A 22,547-nucleotide genomic window follows, 5' to 3' on the forward strand; every position below is an offset into this window, starting at 1 on the left:
AACATTCATTCCTACCAGAACACCTGGCCTTGGTCACATGTGCAGAGCATAGATAAACCCTATGGGGCTCATAATAATATATATAAAAAAAAACAACTAGTTTTAAATCTAAAACCAGCTTAGGCCTGTTCACTGCCTCTGTATGCCCAGAGTGAAAAGGGGCATTTTTGGAGGAGTGGAAAAGGCGGGAGGGGGGGGGCCGACCTAGACTTAATCATCTGGCAACCATAATAAAAAATGTTTGACAGGTTGCCAGACAGAACTTATACGTTTTGACTTAGACCAAGAAAAAACAGGTATAAGTTCCAAATTGGGCCGCTGAGCTGATCACAGCTGCCATGATCAGCTCAGCGGCCCAAGCAGCCCCTCCCCCTGCACCGGTAACGATCGCGACAGGGGAGATGCCCGATCTCTCCTGCTGCGATCCCCCAAATCTTCTCCAGCAGGAGGATGCCGAATCCGTCCTGCCGAACACAGCCCCCACCCCGGAACAGCCACACGATCACCAGTAGGAGGGTGCCCAATCCCTCCTGCCGGACACAACACGCACCAACCCCCCCCTCCCGGACCAAAGTAAACATGCTGCCTTTGGTGCATAGACTCCCCTCCTGGGCCAACGCCCAAAATATTCCAATGATCGAGGTCCTTTTGTAACTCTTGTCCCCCATTTCTATTGTAACTGTTGAATTTCTTTAGGGCATTCAAATTGAGAAAGGGTCCCATGCAATGCTGACACAGAGGTTTGAAAGGCCTCCATACCCACGAAGAAATTGCGGAGGCCCTGCCCATAGGCTGGCCAATCCTCTCCTGTGGAAGAGAGAAGATGTAATGTTTAACCTTATAATAAGTAAAAGTATCTCCCAAGTGACTTCCTAACTGATCCCCAAACGCTGCCAGTGGTCCCTCCAGAGTTAGCAAATGTTCCACCAGACTAACACTTTGGCGATCCCAGCCTAAAAATATAGGGCTATCACAGCCTGGAGGAAAAGCTATATTCACCCTCAAATTTAATTGATTGGTCACTCTAGGATCTCCTACAAGTTTACCTATTAAACTTTCCCACACTGCCCTCATAGAATTCAAAAGAACACTACTCCGAAAGGATGCAGGTAGATCTCTACTAGGTATACGGTATACGTGTATAATAGACTATATAAAGAGTTGGTGGCATGAATGGCTGTTTCATAATCCAGGGGGGTGTATTGACTCTCCCCCAGTAACCAATACTTTAAATGCTGCGATAAACAAGCGTTATTATAAAGTGCAAAATTGGGGAGACTGATTCCCCCATGTTGCCAGCCACCCACTAGATAAAGAAAACGAACCTTCAGTTTATGACGATTCCAACAAAATCTAGACAACAAACGGGCGAGATCTTTATTCAGCAATCGTTTACATCACATATAACCAGCGAGGAAAGAGGCCCATACGGATCAGACCTATGCATCCCAACAATGTCAAAGGAAGATCCTCGCCCGTGCCTCGAGTTGAGTTTTTGTGTCCAGAAGGAATTTGGGAATATTAACAGTATAGAGTTGAGCTGTAGAAATCGGTAGCTGCACACCCAAGTACCTAAAGGAGCCCGATGCCCAGCGCAATGCAAAGGAATCGCCCCATTGACTCCTTAACTCCAGCAAGGAGGGTAAAGCCTCCAACTTAACGAAAATTTAAACAAAAGCCCTCTCTTTCTAAAGTTAAACTTACATAAAACACACAACAATCACAGTTTGAAGTGGAAGAAAAGGCTGCTCTGCTCAAGAAATATTTCCAGCTTTTTAGCCAGGATTCTTGACGTCTGCCTTTTTATGGCAATCCTCAAAGGTCTTGGCCTCATCTACTGTATTTACTGCCAAAACACTAATAGCCAGTGTTGTTAAAGTACTAGATCAAAGTATTTAAGTAAAAGTAAAAGCAAAAGTATATTTTAATACTTAAGTAAAAGTAAAAAGTATAGTGTAAAAACACATAAAATATGTACATAACTGAAATTAAAAAGTAAAAAATACTGCACCTATTGTTAACATTTTTATCCTAGTAACTTTATTGTTCTACAAGTCAAATCTATTTTCCCTTAAATAAAACTACATTTTGAAAATGGCAATCACCCATACAAGTGCACTTAATCATTTAATCTATCACAGCTAAACCAGCGTTCAATACCGGGGGCTGGCAGGAAGGAGGAGTGTTTGGTCTGATAAAAAAAGTTCCTTCAAATTGAACTAGTCTGAAAAATATTGATGTCAGCTGATAGGGTCTGTAGGTGTTGATTGAGGGAATCTCTGTTTGAAACACTTGAGTTCTATAAGGCAAAACATGCTATTATCATCATTATCTACATTTAAAATACAGGCAGTACCTGAGTTACAGACGCCCGACTTAAGTACAACTAGTACTTAAGAACACGGTCATGGCTTCATTTGATTTTACTGTGCAATATTTCCAGTGGCCTACACTTCTGTAACAGATTCAGGAATGACGCATGGCCATATTAAGAACAGTGTGTGGTTGTGAATGCTGTACCTTAAGAGGGAACACTGGACTAGGGACAGTTGTCCCTTTTGTCAGTTGGGAGCAGAGGTAAGCAGCAGGAACCTTAAAATCTACACATTCTGAGTTACATATAAATCCGACTTAAGAACAGCTTTAAAAATATAACTTGTTCTTAACCCGGGGACTGCCTCTAATTCTGCAGAACTCATAATTTTCATCTTCAGCTTTATCTTTAACATCACATTGTCCAATTACAGAGAAGATTTTCACAAAGTTGGAATCATTGACTTGTTCTAACAACTTTCCATCTGATGGCAAAGGCTATTTGAATATCTTCGAGAACTGATGCAAGAATATAAAATGGGTAGGGACCTTTCACTCTTAAGGACAGCCCGACCAACTTCCTTGCTAAAGACTCTTATCATTCAAGTAGATAGTTATCCCAATGCAAAATTTTCCATAGGATGACTTGCAGTCTGTTGTGGTAAAGACATGTCTGTTCACCAAGAAATGCAAAACAACAAAATCCAAATAACGCCAAAAGGTTCCACAAAGGAAATGAAGCAGCAAAACAACAAAAAGATTGTGGAACAAAAGATCTGATGGACCAGTTTGTAGTTTAATAAACAGTAATCTTAAAAACAATCCACAAAGGGTGTATACAGTCACAAGTGACCTATAAGTTCCAAGAGTATGCTACATCATCTTAACTGGTAAATTTAACCTTAGATCTTATGCTACTCGTGTTATGATAGCACCAATCTGGTTTAAGATACGGCTTCTAATCCTTGGATTTAGTGATTATATATAGGCCCTCCAGATAGAGTAAAATCTTTCCTGACATTTAAAGGTAAGGGGTAAATCCTTGAGTTCTATCATCAAGAGCTTGTGAAGCTTATTACGCCAGTGCCAGATTGATGGAACTGTGCTCTGTGTGCTTTTATCACCCAAACCCTGGGCCCCTTGCCCTTGACTCCTAAGAATGACAATTGCCCTTACAGTATCCTGCCTGGGTGAAATTTTACAGTTTGATTTAATATACGTTCTAGATACCTAACTATTGATTTCCAGAAGGCTGCAATTGAACGATACCCCCACAAGGCAAGCATGAATGAGTTAGATTCTCTATAGCATTTCACACATAGGACTGAGTAAGTTCTTCCCATGTAATATAGCCTGTTCTGAGAGACATAAACTCAATAAAGTATTCGGTATTGACATTCTCTCAGTTCTGCCAATTTGGGATGGAGCATAAGAGTCTCAGTAGATCTTTTGCTTCAGTGTGTGCCAAGTCTGTACTCCATTTAGCCGCTACTCCTGAAAGATCTTTCTGTGGCACACCTAACAATAATTTCTTATGAAAGAGTGATATTGATAGTGGGTCGTCTAGTGGTGTCTCAAGTAAGTCCTTTAAAGTAGTGTCCACTTCTAACTTCCAACGGGGAAGCAGGCAAAGATTTTATATAGTGATATAACTGTCTATAAGCAAATCTGCAACTTGAATCCCTGCAGCTGCCCCTCTGCTGTTAATACATGCTTAAGTTGGCTTAAGCCAGGGGTGTCAGAGTGCCACAATCCAGTCGGGTTTTCAGGATTTCCCCAATTAATATGCATGAGATCTATTAGCATACAATGAAAGCAGTGCATGCAAATAGATTTCATGCATATTCATTGGGGAAATCCTGAAAACCCGACTGGATTGTGGCCCTCGAGGACCGACTTTGACACCCCTGGCTTAAGCCCTGAGTTCTCCACTGTAAAAAGCTCATATAGCAGTTATTTGTTACCCATTTGGGGAAATGGAGGGTTTCCTCCAGGTATCTCCCTCCCTCCCCCTTACCTTCATGGCGTTTTCGTAAAAAACTTACAGAAGCCAGCGAAGCCTGCCTACCTGCAGTCGCGTGTGTGTGGGCGGAAGCTTCTCCTCTGATGCAACTAGAAGCCATAGAATGTGTAAAAAGCAGTTAGCTTAGCAGGCTTGAAAAAGGTTTGGCTATTTTCATAAAAGAAAGTCCATTAGTCATTTTTTAAATGGGGAAGTCCACTTGTTGTTTCTAGGATATGTTGCATAAAATCTGTTTTACTCGTTTGGGATCTTGCCAGGTACTTGTGACCAGTGCTTCCTCTAAGAGGTGATTGCATGCAATTTTTTTTTTCATGTGAGCAAGAAGTTCTAAAAACCAACAGTTTTCCAGATTTTTTTCAAATAATTTTGTGAGCAACAATGTTAAAATCTGTGAGCAGTACTTCTAGAATGTATGAGCGATTGCTCACGCATTCCACTTGGAGGGAACATAATTTGTGACCTGGATTAGCCACTGTTGGGAACAGGATGCTGGGCTTGATGGACCTTTGACCTATCCTAATATGGCTGTGCTTATGTTCTTATATTCATGATCTGTGCATTTGGACTTGAGATGCTCCAAATCTTTTCTATTTTTTTTGTATGAGGGTTTTAAACAATTCACACTCTATCTTTTTTCTAGGTTAATGGAGACGGCAAAAGAAATGACTAGGGAAGCATTACCCATCAAATGTCTGGAAGCCGTCATTCTTGGGATGTATCCTTTCAGGGTGGTTCTTTCTAGGATTGCTTTTATGTTAATTAAAACTGATTTTTGTTTGCTTTCTCCACAGAATTCTGTCCGTCCAAAGATCCTTTTCTCTGTGACCGCCCCAGTTTCAGACACTGTCCTTCTTTCAAGGAGAAATGTGGCTTCTAAAACCATGAGGCCCGTGTAGAAGTGAAATGCATTGTGTTTTTGTAAAATTATAAAGAAGACAGTGTTGCTCCTAATCTTATACGTTTCTTCCTGCTACCCTTCTTTCTGTCAGTGGAAAAAAGTAGGACTGAACAAGGGATTTAAAAAAAAAAAAAAAAAAAGGCCAGGAGAATGCACAGGGTGAAAGATTGTACAGTAGTTTGTATATACAGTGGTACCTTGGATTACGAGCATAATCCGTTCCAGGAGCATGCTCGTAATCCAAAATGCTCGTTTATCAAAGCAAGTTTCCCCATAGGGGCCAACATGCCGGTGCTACATTAAAGTAAGAAGAGGGCTCTGGGGGACTTCAGGTTGCGGCGGGGGTGCCCGATCACGGCGGAGGGGTGCCCAATGGCGGCGGGGGGGGGGGGGGTGCCGGTTCACGGGGGGGGTGCTCGCAATCAAGGTACGCTCGGTTTCCGAGGCGCCGATTTTGCGAATGTTTTGCTCATCTTGCAAAACACTCGCAAACCGGTGCACTCGTAAACCGAGGTACCACTCTTGTTTTGAAGATTTATACAATAAACTATGATCTTTCACCCTGTGCATTCTCCTGGCCTTTTTTTTTATTTTTGGAAGTGCCTTGTTCAGCCCTACATTTTTCCATTGATATTTTGTTTTATTTTGTTTTGGGGTTTCTTCTCTGGACAGTATTTTTGATGGATTCTTCTTTGTATCATGGTTACTCTGAGTTTGTTCACTACACTGTTGTGGCACTTTTTAGTACAATGTATTCAGGAAGCTGCAGTTAAATCTTCATAGTCTGGAAATTTGTGTTGGGTGCATCTTGCCCTGTACTAGAGAATGACACGGGGGAAAAATCTGTCCCCGTCACCGGATCACCATCCCCTTCACCACCCTTTCCCTTCGCCACCTCACCGCCCTTCAGCGGCCCGAGAATCTCCCTCCCTCCCCCTTCGCAGCGTGTTAGTAAAGAAGCTTAAGGGAGGGAAGGCGCGCGGTCACCTCCCTACCTAACTACGGCCAAATCTATCTCCCTCCCCCTTACCTTCACGGCGCTTTCGAAAAAAACTTACAGAAGCCAGCGAAGCCTACCTGCCTGCAGTTGCGTGTGTGTGGAAGTTGCGTCAAAGGAGAAGCTTCTGCCCGCACACACGCGCGACTGCAGGCAAGCAGGCTTTGCTGGCTTCTGTAATTTTTTTACGAAAGCGCCATGAAGGTAAGGGGGAGGGACGGAGATAGATTTGGCTGGAGGGGGCTGCGCGTGATCGGTGACCACGCACCTTCCCTCCCTTAACTGTGGGGACAAGGCTATTCACTGCTCCACGGGGCGGTGGATGGCCTTGTCTCCGTGCCCGCAGTGAACACTTCCCCCTCCCCTCCCCACCGTTTTGGTGGGTTACCCGTGGCTAACCGCGGGTAACTGCCACCGTTTCATTCTCTACCCTGTATTGCTCTCTGTTTCACATTTAGCAAAGGAAAGTTGGGTTCTTTTTTTTTCTCTATGCTATGAATAGATGAAGGGGTTTGTGTTTGACATTGTGTCCTGTTCATACGTAAACATGTCTTTCTCTCCAGTGTTTCTGGGACCAGTGTAGGGACTGCTTCTATGAAGCTTTTCACTTCTGTTTAGCCCCTGAATCTCCCTTTCTCGTAACCTGTTCATGCCTGGCTTTCCGAAGGTTGAGTTTAGCTAAGGGGTGGGGTGCCAGGGTCCTCGAGGTCTACAATGTACTTGGGTTTTCAGGATTTCCCCAATGAGTATACACAAGATCAATTTTGCATGCACTGTTTCCATTGTATGCAAATAGGAGTTATGCATATTCATTGTGGAAATCTTGAAAACTCGACTGGGTTTGTATATTCTTAATTTTCCCTATCATCAGAACCCATCTTGCTGCAGAAGAAATAGTGATCGTTTTTGTGGAAAGGCCTTTCTGAATGCATCTTTCTCCAAATGCTATGGTTGAGGAGGGAAACAACGTGTGTACCTGTCTTTTAACTTGGCTTGGGCTTGGATTTTGAAAAGGGGAATAATAATCTCAAAACCCCCCAGCTCTGAAGAGTATCGGTCTGAATACTACAGGGCTATAATTTTCTTTTTCATTGTTCCATTTCTTTCTCACAGAACACTAGATTTTGCTTTTAGCCTGCTTACACTTCTGTGGTGGTGATGAGTATATGCATCTTTAGCTTTATGAATACTTCCCTTAACGCATGTATAGATATTTAACTAACGCACAATCTGCAGTGGAGCGATTCCCGATCAGCTTTAAAACCCAGTTCTCAGGGAACTATTTTCATCATGTGGTGCTTGGAATTTACTACAGTGGCAGTTATGGTGCACTGGGCATGAGCAGAAGGTCTGACTTAATGGACAAACCTTTGACTTTTCGAACTCTAAGTGACCTCATCTTCGAGTATGAGGAGTCTTACAAGAAATACTTCCATTCAGTGAAGAAAGTGAAGATTGGATTGTATGTACCACATGACCCTCATAGCTTTCAGCCAATAGAGTGGAGACAACTGGTGCTCAGTGTGGGAAAGATGATGCAGACAGACCTAAAGAAAGAGCTGGAGAAATATGCCAGAGATATGAGAATGAAGGTGGGTGTCTGTCAAGGCTTTAAATCATATTTTTTTGTATTAAGTAACTATCGGGGTTGGGTATGTTCCTGTTCAGAGGTTTAGCAAACCTGATGTCGGCAGCCACCTTAAAAGCGTCAGCCGATCGTGTGTCAATCGCACGACAGCACTGGTTATGAATTGTTCCTCCGGCAAGGGTAGGCACCAGAAAAGTAGGCCAGGGTTTTCCAGGCCTACATTTCCAGCGCCTCCCCTTTGATGTGAATCGCTCCTCTGTAAGTGCTTCAGGCCGCCTAATGCCACTTCTGGAATTAATTATGTCCACAGCGGTGTTAGGTAGCCTAAAGTGCCTATGGAGGTGCGATTTCAGTGCTGACTTTTGTAGGCGCCTTGAAACTCATTTAAAAACATTATTTAGGTTCAAACAATTTTTATTGATGCAAACAACTGCAAATACAACGCGGGGCACCCCAAAGGTGCACAATACAAACAATGAGGCATCATATACAATAATATAACAAGCATGGCCAAAAGAAGAATAACTGCAACCAAACTCCCCCCCCATCCTACTCTACAGAGGGCGAGCGAGATTAATGCGGGCGGTAAAGCACTCTGAGGCCCTGGACTCTTATGAGCCCCGAAGATACCGCACCAGCCCCTCCCCCACCTAAGCCCACTTATTTTATCCGGGATTAAGTGCCAAAACCTTTCAATACCCCCCACCTCCCCTCCCCAATCCCCCCTCCCCCCTTCCCCTCCCTCAGTGGTACTCGCCACCCTGCCCCACCAGTACTCGCCATTACTTTCCCAGCCCGACTATCTGATAAAAACATCATTTAAATAGCGTTTTTTTTGGTGGGGTTTTTTTTAAAAATGAGCTTGGGCACCTACTGGCGCTTAAAGAAACGGTGCCATTTAGAGAATTTGGGCCAGAGGATTTAAGGGTCCACTTCAGTTATCCATGTGGAGCTGTGATATCTGACCTTGAGAATGTTACTTGTAGTTATAAATCCAATTAAATTTCCATTTGATTATATGCTTTTTACCCTTGGCCATGAAGCAGAGAAAAAAAATATACAAAATACAATGGTACCTTGGTTTATGAGTGCACCAGTTTGCGAGTGTTTTGCAAAACGAGCAAAACATTCGCAATATTGGTGCCTCGCAAACCGAGCTTACCTCAATGTACGAGCACCTCTCCCCTGCTATCCGGCACCCCCCGCTCGATCCGGCACCCCTCCGCTCGCGTCGCCCCCCCCTGCCGCGATCCGATATCCTCCATACCCATCACCCACCCGAACGTATTACTTACCCCCCCATCTGGTATCCGGCACCAAGGCACAGGACATGCTGGTGCCGGTGCCCAAAGATCTCTCATCCTTTTTGCTGGGCCTTGAGCATCTGCGCATGCTCAAGGCCTTAGTTCCTGCTCTCTCCGAGATTCTCAAGATCTCCGAGAATCTCGAAGAGAGCAGGAACTAAGGCCTTGAGCATGTGCAGATGCTCAAGGCCCAGCAAAAAGGATGAGATATCTTCCGGCACCGGCACTGGCATGTCCTGTGCCTTGGTGCCGGGTGCCAATGGGGGGTAAGTGATGCGTTCGGGTGGGTGATGGGTTCGGGGAGGATATCGGATTGCGGCGAGGGGGGGGCTATTCGAGCGGGGGAGGATTCCGGATCGCGGGGGGTGGCGGATCACGCGGGGGGGAGGCCTTCGTGAGCGGGTGGGGGAGCAATGCCGGTTCGCGGGGGTGGGGGGGGGTAGAGCAGTGCCACTGGCCTCTGGGGGGGGAGGTAGAGCAGTGCCACTGGCCTCGGGGGGGGGAACGAATCAAGCGAGTTTCCCTTACTTTCTATGGGGAAACTCGCTTTGATATACGAGTAATTTGGTTTACGAGCATGCTTCTGGAACGAATTATGCTCGTAAACCAAGGTACCACTGTATAGGGAAAACAATGCAGAGTCATGGCTTAGGTTTGTAGCAGAGCTGAAAGACTCTGATAAGAAAAGGTTCAAAGAAGAGCGACCAGGATGGTAAAGGGGATGGAACTCCTCTCGTATGAGGAAAGACCAAAACAGTTAGGGATCTTCAGCATGGAAAAGAGAAGGCTGAGGGGAGATATGATTGAAGTCTTCAAATCCTGAGTGGAGAAGAATGGGTGCAAGTGGATTGATTTTTCACTCCATCAAAAATTACAAAGACTAGTGGACACTCGATGAAGTTACAGGGAAATACTTTTAAAACCAACTGTAGAAAAAAAATTTTTCACTCAGAGAATAGCTAAGCTCTGGAACGCGTTGCCAGAGGTTGTGGTAAGAGCGGTTAGCGTAGCTGGGTTTTAGAAAGGTCTGGACAAGTTCCTGGAGGAAAAGTCCATAGTCTATTATTGAGAAAGACATGGCGGGAAGCCACTGCTTGCCCTGCATTGGTAGCCTTGGGTTTTGGCCGGGTACTAGTGACCTGATTGTGCACCGTGAGAACGAGCTACTGGGCTTGATGGACCATTGGTCTGACCCAGTAAGGCTATTCTTATGTTCTTAAGAATCATGTTTTCTTTGGATGACTGTTCAAGAAAATAAGGTCTTGATGGCAGGCCCAGGAACCGTAAGATTGGAGTTGTAATTTTCAGGTGCTGGTTTCTCAAGTTTCCAGTAGTTCTGTGCAAGCTGACTTTTAAGTTCAATCCTAACCCGGTTTCTTTAGGGGGCCATTAATTTTCAGACTTTATTTCTGTTATTGGATTAATTATGATGTATTTTTCTGATAAAACAACTATGCTTTGTATGCTGTGCTTTTGTAGCTGAATATAGGGATACTATATGGCTCCTGAAAAAGGAGGATGGATTGAGACATCCGGGTTTTACTTCCATTGAAAGCAATGGACTTGGGAAAATCCACTGCTTATTTTTGGGTAAAGCAGCATAGAATCTGTTTTACTCTTTTGGGATCTTGCCCAGGTACTTGTGATTTAGATTGGCCACTTTTGGAAATAGGATATTGGGCTTGATGGACCTTTGGCCCTGTATGGCAATACTTATATTCTTATGATAAACTTGATACCAGAAGTACCGTATTTTTCACTCCATAAGACGCACTTTTCCCCCCCAAAAAAAGTGGGGGGAAATAAGGGTGCATCTTATGGAGCAAATGCTTTTCAAGGCAAAGTAAACGTTTGTTAAAACACAGGGATGACTGCATCCAAATGTAAGATCATTGGATGCTACAGCTGAAAATCCAGTTAAACGTAGTATTCTTAACACACTTACACTAAAGCATGAAACAAAGAATTTGAAGTGGAGGGGAGTTGGAGGTGTTTGGGAAGAGGAGCCACTTTTAATTGAAGATTCTTTTTCTCTGCATGTTCCCAGGTTTATAAGTAACTAATATGACTTTCCAGAGGTGTCTTACTGATTTAGGACTAACTGCTCTGTACTCAACCAAAGGAGTGTGTTTGCCCTATTTCGAGGCATGCAGGAGAAATCGATTTAGCATACTCCCATGTTAGTCTTTGATGTTTACAAACCATAAAAGGGCAGGACTGCCGGAGGAACTAAAATAAGGTTCGGAAGGGGGGGGAGAGGCCCTGCCTGCCTGCCTCAGAGTATGGGGCCCTGCCTGCCTCGGGGTAGGGGGTCCTGTCTGCGACTAGGCCTGCCTGCCCTGTCCTGGCCTATCACTAGACCACCAGAGGGGGGACAGGGTACATAGCCTGGCAGGGAGGAGGGACAGGGTGCAGAGCCTGGCAGGGAGAATTTGGTTCAGAATGTTTTTTTCTTGTTTTCCTCCTCTAAATCTAGGATGCGTCTTATGGTCAGGTGCGTCTTATGGAACAAAAAATACGGTATATTTCTAGAGAATTCTGTATGATTTAAAGACCTGGATTTGCTAACATTTTATATTCTAAAAAGTGCAGAAATGTCAGGTGATGCCTTTCTTTTAATTCTGTAGTAACATCAAGCATGGGCAAGTGGAAGTGGGTTTTGGGTGTTCAGGAGGAGGAAACAAGTTTCCATGTCAATTTGAAAAATCCAAATAAGTGAGACCCAAGAACCCACTTCCACTATTACTAAACTCTTGGCATATTGTATCAGATTCCAGTACCTTAAAGCAGGGGTACTCGATTAAATCGTTGAGACACACCCAGCTAGTCAGGTTTTCAGGATTTCTACAATGAATACATTTGAGAGATTGCATACAGTAGTCAGTGCATGTAAATCTGTCTCATGCATATTCATTGAGGATATCTTGAAAACTCAACTGGCTGGGGTGTGTCCTGAACACTGGGTTGAGAAACCTCTGCAATAGAATAATAATCTTAGTTCAGTGATGATTTTGGCTTTTGGGTAGTTTTTCTCCAAGAGGAGTTCTGCTTTCTAGGTTTTACCCCTTGCTAGTTATAAGAAGGCCTTGGGCTTTAGCCTGGGAGGGGGAAGGGCTGTAGCGGATTTGTGCATGTTAGAAACATGGTATAATCCCTGTGCTGCTTTTCCAGATCCTGAAATCGTCCAGTGCCCAGTCTCCAGTGAAAGAGAGATGCAGGGGTAAATCCTTGTCCCCTCCGCGGCGGGTCTGCAGGAGAGACAAATCGTGAGTATTTCTTCTATGTCAGACTAGGTTTTGAGGGAGCCTGGGCCTAAAGTAAAGGGGGGCTACAAAATCACCCCCATGACCCCACATACCTGAGCTGGCAGGGCCTTCACCACCCTCATGCAAGCCTGTTTTTCATAAAAATGAGCATACATGAGAGGCCTGCCCTCTATTTTCTTGCATGTACGGGGGGGAGGGCCTTTATGCATGTTCAGCTTCACTAAAATCAAGCAAGTGCTGGGGAGGTGCAGCTGCTGGTGGGGCTTGGTGGCCCCTGCCAATCAAAGCAGTGGTGTCTCAATTTCCCTAATTTCTCAAATGAGTAGCTTGAGGAAGCTGCATATAATGGATGTAGTGGGCATGCAAATCTCTTTCATGCATATTCATTAGGGAAATCCTGGTTGCAGCCCTCGAGGATTGAACTTGGATAAGCTTGGATTATGAGCTGCTTTTGTGATGAGACCGTGGAAGATTGTTAGCCATTTGCTTGATTCTTTAGTGTCACCTGTTCCCCTTTGATATGAATGGGTGCAAGGGATGTCAACAAGAAGTTAAGCGTCAAGTGCTTGCACCTTCTTTTCAGTTACGCACTAGAACAATTAGACCCCAAAATTACAGAACTGTGCCTAAGTGTATATGGAGGAGCATTTTCAATAGGATGTCTAAGTCCGATTTTGGACATTTTGAGAAAAATGCCCAAAAATTGGTTGGAGAAAATATCCATTTTCAAATTCACGAGGCGCCTATTTTTCAAAAATGGCTCAGCTAGACCATTTTGTTCAGCTAGACGTCTAATTTCTTTTGCCATTATCGAAAATTAAAAATGTCCAAAATAAGCCATTTGTATGTAGGAGGGGCTATCGGACATGCCAGCAGAACAGTGGGCTGCCTAGAGGGCACAGCTGTGAACTTCACATTAAGGGTGCCAGTAGACATCTCATCATAATCCCTGTACGTTATAGGGTGAGCCCTCCCAAAACTCCCCCAAACCTACTTTACCCACCTATCTACCACCCCAATAACCCTTATGCCTGCAGGTGTCTCCTAAATGGCAGTACAGTGGGTTTTTGGTGGGCTGACACTTTCAACCACAAATGTACTAGTTAGGGTGGCATACAGGCCTGGGTCCCCTTCTTTGCAGTCCACTGCACTGCCCAGCAGGCTACGCCAAAGACCTGCTTGCAGCTCTACATGGACAGGCCATAGTATCTGCAGCTGTCATAGAGACAGGTATGTACTGTTTCATGCAGATATTTTTGTATTACCTATATCAACTATCCCGAGTGGTATATATGAACAAAACTATATTAAAATATCTAAATCCACTCAAATGGAAAAGTGCATTCTATAACAGCAAAACAATTTCTGCTCAACAGCACAGTAAAAGGCTCAGAAATGGAGCCTACGCACAGTCATAAACTGAATAGATCAGCGTAGCTTGTCAGCTCCTTGCTCCAGTCATTGGCCAAAAACCTGTGTACAGAAACTCTTCCTTTCAACTTAACACTCGTGATTTTTACTAAACTTTTTGTACTTTTTTATAGCTTTTTTTTGAATTACTTTTTAAATAAATAGTTATAAATACTATCTAATATAATAAAATGCTAGGCCGCGCATGCGCACTAAAAAAAACGTGTTCCCTGAGCTGTCCCGTTTTTTTTAGTGCACATGCGCGCGTTTTACGTCATCACCTACTCTCCACCTTGCACCACCAATCACTGTCATCACCTGCTCTCTACCTCGCGCCACCGATCACTCCTCCTGCACTATGCCACGCCAGGCATGTCCGCAACCGGCCTCGAGCTCCTGGGGGCCGGCGGCGTGAGCCGCCCGGCGGTGCAGTGCTGAGGTCCCGCCTCCGCCCTACACGGCGCCGCCAGACCCGGCCCTACACTGAGATCCGCGATCGGGTTGCCATGGAAACCCCGCCGCAGCCTCTCAGCTAGGTAGGGGGACAACAATCGCGCTTATGTTCAAGCCGCCGCCACGACTCCTCTCTCGAACCGCAACAGGATCGAGAGAGGAGCTTGAGCATAAGCGCCATTGTTGTCCCCCTACCTAGCAGGCGGCCTTCCTCACCCGGCCCCACCGTTCCTTCCCTTCAGTTCAACTCCGCCTATGTTAAAAGGAGCTGCTTTGAAATTGGAGCCCTGCCGCCACCGTAACACGTTCCCTTTGCCGCGGTCCCATATGTCAGAGAAGGAGCGGGACCAAGGCAGAGGGGAATGTGCTACGGCAGTGGCAGGCCTCCGATTTCGACGCGGCTCCTTTTAACATTGGTGGAGCTGCACTGCACTTGATGGAGGGAGGGAAGGAAAGGTAGTTGTGCGCTGTTGAGCCCCTCTTTGCCCTCAGACCCTCTCCTAACTGCTCCCTCCTGTCTCAGACCACTGGGGGGAGGTGCCTGTCTTCAGCTGCCGGGATGGAGGGAGGGAAGAAGAAAGAAGGGGCCCTGGCAAGCGAGTTATCAAAAGCCAACCATAGCCTGGGACCCCTACATGATATGAATAATGACCAGACAACAAAAGGTAAGAAAAATAATTTTATTTTCTGTTTTGTGATTACAATATGTCAGATTTGAAATGTGTCTTGAGGGAGGCTGCTGCCACGGCTTTGGACAGAGGGGTACCATTTTCGTGGGAGCCGGTCTTCGGAGAGGCTTGGGACGTGGGGACGGATGCGGGAGGGGCTGCCGCTGCAAAGGGCTTTGGTGGGGGAGCCAGCCAGACCGCAAGTGTGGGGACGTTGTAAGCGCGGATTGGTCAAGGAGCCGCCGCTGCTGAGGCTTTGAAATTGCTCTCCCACCGTCACTCCCTCCCGCCCCGGCTCTGCCTCTGCCCCTGCCCCTGCCCAAGTTCAAAAGCAGGAGACATCTAGCACCCGTTAATCTAACGGGCTTAAACACTAGTTTTTCAATATACTTCTTTAAATATTTAAAGCACTCATCCACTCCACTGAAAAAGGTGACTAAAAGTCAATTGTTTAGAAGCAAGGAGCTGACAAGCTACGCTGATCTATTCAGTTTATGACTGTGAGAAGGCTCCATTTCTGAGGCCTTTTCCTGTGCAGTTGAGCAGAAATTGTTTTGCTGTTATAGAATGCACTTTTCCATTTGATATTTTTGCATTGCCATTGTTTTGGCCACCGCCACCACAAAGTTGGTCACAGAAAGACTAGACTAATTTAATAAAAAGGTCTCATTATTTGACCCTTACCCCACATAAGTATCAAAAACAGCAGTAAAAGGAAAAGCCTAAAGCTTAAAATCTTCCGTGTGAATGTCGCAGCTGAGGAGCCCGGGTGCCCATTTTTCACTTCAGGTACACTCTTCCACATGCTCTGTTGTCTTCATTCAGCCTTGCAGAACTGGCCTCTTTTGCTGCCAATCCATCTAGAGAGTTTCGTGTTCTGCAGTTGTTGAGTGGTTCAAGTCACTGGCCACGTTTACTAAAATGAGTCAGAGAGCTGGGCAGCCTCCCGCACCAGCTGTCCAGAAACTTTCAGCTCTGCATCAGATCTATTTAAAGGAGCTGTGGACAGGGCTATGTGAAGGGGGAGCTTTGGTTTTAGAAACTGTCTAAAGTCCTATATTGTACAGTACATTAAAGCTTTCCCCCCGGAACAGATAGGGAAAATGCTTGAGTACCTGATTGTAAAAACCGCTTAGATAACCTTGATAGGCGGTATATAAAAAATCCTAATAAACTTGAATAAAACTTGAATTTTTAAGAAATTGTTCAAGTTTTTGCTGCTTGTGGTCCACAAATGGGTTTTTTTCTTCATCGTGGCCTGTGAATTAACTTGTAGAACTGGATATTCAAAGCCTTATTTGATGGCACCCTGAGGGTCTATTACCAGTTAAAACTACCATTATAATTGATAGCATCATTCAACTGCCATCACTTTTACATTTTATTTATTTATTCATTCAATTTTCTATACCATTCTCCCAAGGTTGCTCAGAATGGTTTACATGAGTTTATTCAGCTTCTCAACATTTTCCTTGGTCCTGGCAAGCTTACAATCTATCTAATGTACCTGAGGCAATGAGGGGGGGGGATTAAGTGACTTACCCAGAGTCACAAGGAGCAGTGTGGGTTTGAACCCACAACCTCAGGTTGCTGAGGTTGTAGCTTTAACCACTGTACCACACTCTCTCTCATGTCACACAAAAAATATTCTGATTGTGATATCACCTCAGGAACTGCGCATGCTTCTTCCACTGCCAGATTAAACCAGGTGGGGTTTTCTTTGTGTGGTGATTCTATAGAATGGGGAGGCCATAAACCTTGGGCATTTTTATTTTGGGCAAAAAGGGCCTGCTTCTGGGACAAGACACTTTTTTTTTTTTGGGGAGGGGGTTAATTCTGATCTGAAGAAGATGGTATTGCCTTTAAAAGCTAATCAAAAATGTATTAAATTTAGTCCAATAAAAATGCATCATCTTTTTGTAGGAATTTTGTTATTTAAAACAAAATGACACATTAAAAATCTATATAGCAAACTTACCAAACCATAACAACCCTAAATGACTTACGGAAAGGCAATACTATAGATATCACACAGGGCCAATCTGTTGGGGGGAGGAACAGTCATTGGATTGGAAATTAGCTGTATCGTAGCCTGGTGGGCTATAAAAGTCTAAACCCATCAGCCTTTCTCTTTTTTTTTTTTTTTTTTTTTCCTATGCTCATGGATATCAGAAGGGGTGGGAGGGTTTTTTGTTTTGTTTTCATTACAATATTCAGAAGCAAGTTATTCAAATTTTCTATTGGGAGTATTTACTCTGTTCAATAAAAATTGATTTAAAAAAAAAATCACACTTGTCCCTAGAGCACCAATTTACCTAATTCTGGGAAGGTAGAACAAGATAGACTGTTACAGATTCCTATACGTACATACTATAAGCTAGCACAGTGTTGTAAACTGAGAGAGGCACATCCTGTAGGAAGTCAGCCGGTGCAGATGACTCTCCTTTTGGCTGGCCTCTCTCCTTCTCTCCCCACACCTCTCGGATCCCGACCAAATGGGCCTCCATGCACTTCCAGGTGCCTTCTGGCCAGGGCACTGGATTTAGTGTACCGCCAGCCGGAAAGTTTGTGAGACACTGTGCTAGCAGAATCCTTCACCTTAGTCACACATGTGGAACATGGATAGACCTTCTCCTGATACATAACTGGGGACCAGAAAAGACATGTAGATAAAAACTGAAATCGAGACCCCTCTCTCCTCCCCTCACTTCTGACCAAGAAAACCAGACTCGGAGAAATGCATTTTCTCCTGTGCTCTGCAAAATACAATAATAGGAAGGATGTACATTTCCCAAAGCAATCAAAGTTGATAGACCTCATAAGGTGGGAGCCAGTTATATGGTCAGATCATCAGCTTCTAACCTTCTTTCTAAAAACACCCAAAACAACAATACAAACAACAAAAGAAATGAGACACAATTACTAAATGTGATAAAAATACCCACAGAAGAATTCTGGATGGAAATAAATGAAAAACTAGAGCCAATGAACGGAGACATAGAAGACATTATAGGCTGGCAAAATTTAGCAAATACCATTCTAGATAGGATTGCACTAATAAAACCAGAAAACGAAAACGGCAAAATAATCCATGGCTCACGGAGCAGTTAAAGATCATGAGGAAAGAAGTAAGAAGAGCAGGAAGAATCTGGAGAAAAGAACATAGGAACATAGTAGATGACGGCAGATAAAGACTCGAATGGTCTATCCAGTCTGCCCAACCTGATTCAATTTAAATTTTTTCTTCTTAGCTATTTCTGGGCAAGAATCCAAAGCTCTACCCGGTACTGTGCTTGGGTTCCAACTGCCGAAATCTCCATCAAAACCTACTCCAGCCCATCTATACCCTCCCAGCCATTGAAGCCCTCTCCAGCCCATCCTCTCCCAAACGGCCATATACAGACACAGACCGTGCAAGTCTGCCCAGTACTGGCCTTAGTTCAATATTTAATATTATTTTTTGATTCTAAATCCTCAATGTTCATTCCACGCTTCTTTGAACTCAGTCACTGTTTTCCTCTCCACCACCTCTCTCTGGATCGCATTCCAGGCATCCACCACCCTCTCCAGAAAGTAGAATTTCCTAACATTGCTCTTGAATCTACCACCCCTCAACCTCAAATTATGTCCTCTGGTTTTACCATTTTCCTTTCTCTGGAAAAGATTTTGTTCTATGTTAATACCCTTCAATTATTTGAACGTCTGAATCATATCTCCCCTGTCCCTCCTTTCCTCTAGGGTATACATATTCAGGGCTTCCAGTCTCTCCTCATACGTCTTCTGGCACAAGCCTCCTATCATTTTCGTCACCCTCCTCTGGACCACTTCAAGTCTTCTTACGTCCTTCGCCAGATACAGTGTCCAAAACTGAACACAATACTCCAGGTGGGGCCTCACCAATGACCTGTACATGGACATCAACACCTTCTTACTCCTACTGGTTATGCCTCTCTTTATACAGCCCAGCATCCTTCTGGCAGCAGCCACCGCCTTGTCACACTACAGTCTAGAATCCTATATTAACTGGAGGAAAAAAATAAAACAATACAAATTAGCAGTAACTGAAACAAAAATAGTCATACTTTGATAACCTGATTACCCGATCAAAAAATTCCTCCAAATGTCTCTTCAAAATCTACAACTCGCTGATCTCTACAAGAGACATAATAGAAGGACCAACATCACAGCAACCAAACGCAGACAACCTAGCACACCATTTTCAGGAAAAAATAAGAACAGTGAGAACATCATTCACAAATGACCCAGAAGATATCATAGATTCACACCCAACCAGATACAATGAAAATGAAGGGCTTCCAGCTGACAGATGCTGGTCAACGTTCAACCCAATCACTACCCAAGAGATCCTAAAGTGGCTAAAGAGAATGTCCCACAAACACTGTTAGACATATGTTTGGTTAACCTACTAACTCCTGTCCCCTCACCAACTTTGTGCAATGGCTGATGAGCCTAGGAAACAGATGCCTAGAAAATGGACTCTACCCCAAAACAATTTCAGCTATAGCGCCGACACCTATACCTAAAGCTGCAAACCTTGACATGACCAAAGCAGAAAAGTTCAGGGAATTTCATAGCCTACAAAACTACTAGAATTCTTTGTAAGTACACGACAAGTTAAATTCATAGATCAGGCTGATGGATTCTACAGATCACAACGTGGCTTCAAACCTAGGCACAGCACCGAACCCCTGTTATTTGAATTAACATCTAAAGTAAGATATCAACTCAGCCAAGGCAAACAATCTATACCATAATCAAGGAGTTGGTTCAATTTTAGGGGGGGACTCAAGCATCCACAGCACCAGCTCCTATGACTTTATGGAAGAAGAAAATTTTTCAGTTTTGCTGTTTGTCAAGCATGGTTTACAAAAGGACAAAACACAAACATTAGTACTTGAATTGAAATAACAAACTGGTCCTTTATTATCAGAGTTAAAGATCTTAGTGTAACCTGTTGTGCTTTCTTGGGTACGTTCCTGTGACTTTAAATGCTTCCCTGAGCAAGTATCAAAACTGCCTTGCTCTCCCTTCTTGGTATTTGTAAGCAGCAGTCATTTTCTACAGGGAGTGGGTGGATCCGTGAATAAGCTGCGAGGCCCCATGCTGTTCAGATCCGGCTTAGGTCACTGGCTGAGAACTGATGCCATCTGGAAGGGATTTGGTGGTCTCTGCGCAGGTCCTAGGAGATAGCAGTTCATCACTCAAGCCATTATCTCAAATTGTCACTAATTGAAACCCTTGTTGACAGTCTCAACCGAAGACTGCCTAGTCGTGCAGACTGAATTGTCCTATTACATGGGGGGGGGGGGGGTAGATGCGAGAGGGGGGTTCTTTTTGTATTGTTCTGTGGCTCCATGGAACAATTTAGTTTCTGGTACTGTCAATACACCTTCCACATATAGTAGCTTTTTGTTTTTTTCCATAATCTTATTTCCATTGTATTTAAGGTTTGATGCATTTTACTTTGTTGTAAAAATTACATGTGTTGGGACTAATGGCGTAGGCTACTTTATGTGACCTTGGAGTTATCTGGTAATGTTATCCTGACGATACAATGCATTTCCCTTCATTCACACATTGTCACATTTTACCTTTCTCAAGTTTCTTTTTTTCTCTGCTGTGCTCAGTGGCGTAGCAAGAGTGGACGGTGTCCAGGGCAGTTTGCCCTCCTGCCCCCCACTTACAACACCACTGGCTGTGCTCCAACACCAGCTGCAGTGTGCCAGAGGGGACTCTTGAGAGTCCCTAGTAACATTTTTCTAGAGCTGTGAAAAGTCCCTTATGTTGTCAGCACACCGCTGTAGAGTTGGAGTGGAGGAGTGGCCTAGTGGTTAGGGCTGCAGCCTCCCTGAGGTTGCAGGTTCAAGCTCAGCACGGTTAATTGTGCTCATTTATTAACATTTGATATACTGCCTACTGCGAAATATGTCAGTGGTGGGCCTTTCACTGGAGCATGTATTTATCCTTGAAGAGATGGTACAAAGGTTTCTTTTCTATGGAACATCATTTCCTTAACTTGCAATTAATAGGGTGTGTGCTGGAGGGTGCTAGTTCTGTCTTCCACCACCCCAGTGGCTTTTAGTTCTGTCATGGATCTGTGATAGTGCTTCTTGAGAGATATTTTGTAATCTCATCTCTATTTGCCTCTTCCTCTTTGAGAACACTACCCGGACCCTTGTCTAAGCTCTCGTAATCTCACGATTAGATTACTGCAATCTACTTCTAAGTGGTATCCCTCAGGGTCGCCTATCTCCCTTGCAGTCTGTGCAAAACTCTGCTATGCGACTCATCTTCTATCAACCTTGCTACGCTCATGTCACCCCTCTCCTTAAGTCACTTCACTGGCTACCTATCTGCCATCGCATACAGTTGAAGATCTTATTGCTGACCTACAAGTGTGTTCATTCTGCTGCCCCTCAACATCTCTCCTTTTTTTTTTTTTTCAATAATTTTTATTGAGTATTTTGAAAAATACAGGGAGCATTTCAAATACATAAAAACAAAATAAAGCTTTGTGTATAAAGAATCTGCAAATATATATTTAACTGTAGAGGACCATAGCAGTAAGAAAAGCTCCAAGTATTGGAACTGCTTGTGAAGACTATATGAGAAAAAGATGAGGGAGAACAGAAATAGAAATTAAAAGAGAAAGGAAAGAAAGAAGAAAAGAGAAGAAAAGGAAGGGAAGACAGGAGTGTCTACGAAGCAGAGCGTACATAGGAATCCAGGAATGACCAGGGTGATTTTTTGCTCTTCAAATTCATGGAGGTTTGGAGTGTAATTTTATTCTCATATGCATAGGATTCAAATCTATGATACATACACAGAGAGTTCCACCAAAAAGTATAGTCTAGTAACGAAAATGATTTCCAATTTTTCAGAATGTGCATGAGAGCAGTCACAGACATGGTATTGATGAGCTTAGGAGGACAGTTTGATTGTGCGAAACAGGGATGTTGAGAGCGAAGGATTATAATGTCCATAGAGATCTCTTCCGAGCAGTTAGTGATAGATTGTATGGTGTTCCAAATTTGAGTCCAAAAGGAGCGGACCAAAGTGCAATGAAAAAACATATGATCAAGAGTTCCCTCCTCTTTCAAACAGTTCCAGCAAACAGAGTCTTGCTTTAAGTTGGCTTTCCTCAACATCTCTCCTCACTTCTCTCTCCTTATACTCCTCAGAGAACTCCGTTCCTCAGATAAGTCACTCTTAGCGTTACCCTTCTCCTCCACTGCCAATTCCAGACTTCGTTCCTTTCATCTAGCTACCCCCTATGCCTGGAATAAATTGCCCAAGTTTGTCCGTCAAGCCCCTTCCCTTGTTTAAAAGCAGACTGAAAACCCACTTTTTTTTTGTAATTCTTTATTTAAACACTGCAGTTACAATCCAAAGTACAGACATCAAGACAGAGCACAGTCCATCAGCAGTACTCAGGAACAAACGTTACCCTAGTACTATCAATAACAGTGTTAACCAATTTTCTGAAACCTCCAAGACACCCCCCAACTTCTGCCCAACCCTACTTCTCTGCCCTTCAACCCGGCCAGTTGATTAACCGTTCCCCTTAACTGTATCCATGATAGCTCTTTTGAGCAGGGACTGTTTT

At 44.0% G+C, this 22,547-nt stretch overlaps 1 protein-coding gene across 1 annotated transcript in view; it reads left to right on the plus strand.

Moving 5' to 3' along the window:
• Positions 1-22,547, plus strand: part of VASH2 (vasohibin 2) — a 70,155-nt gene that overhangs the window by 39,992 nt on the left and 7,616 nt on the right. Inside the window, exons 5-7 of the mRNA XM_033938925.1 lie at positions 4,977-5,051; positions 7,442-7,823; positions 12,295-12,389. Of these exons, the coding sequence (XP_033794816.1) occupies positions 4,977-5,051; positions 7,442-7,823; positions 12,295-12,389 (552 nt within the window). The remainder of the gene's footprint in view (positions 1-4,976; positions 5,052-7,441; positions 7,824-12,294; positions 12,390-22,547) is intronic.

This window comes from Geotrypetes seraphini, chromosome 3 (genome assembly GCF_902459505.1).
Source record: "Geotrypetes seraphini chromosome 3, aGeoSer1.1, whole genome shotgun sequence".
Lineage (NCBI taxonomy): Eukaryota > Metazoa > Chordata > Amphibia > Gymnophiona > Dermophiidae > Geotrypetes > Geotrypetes seraphini.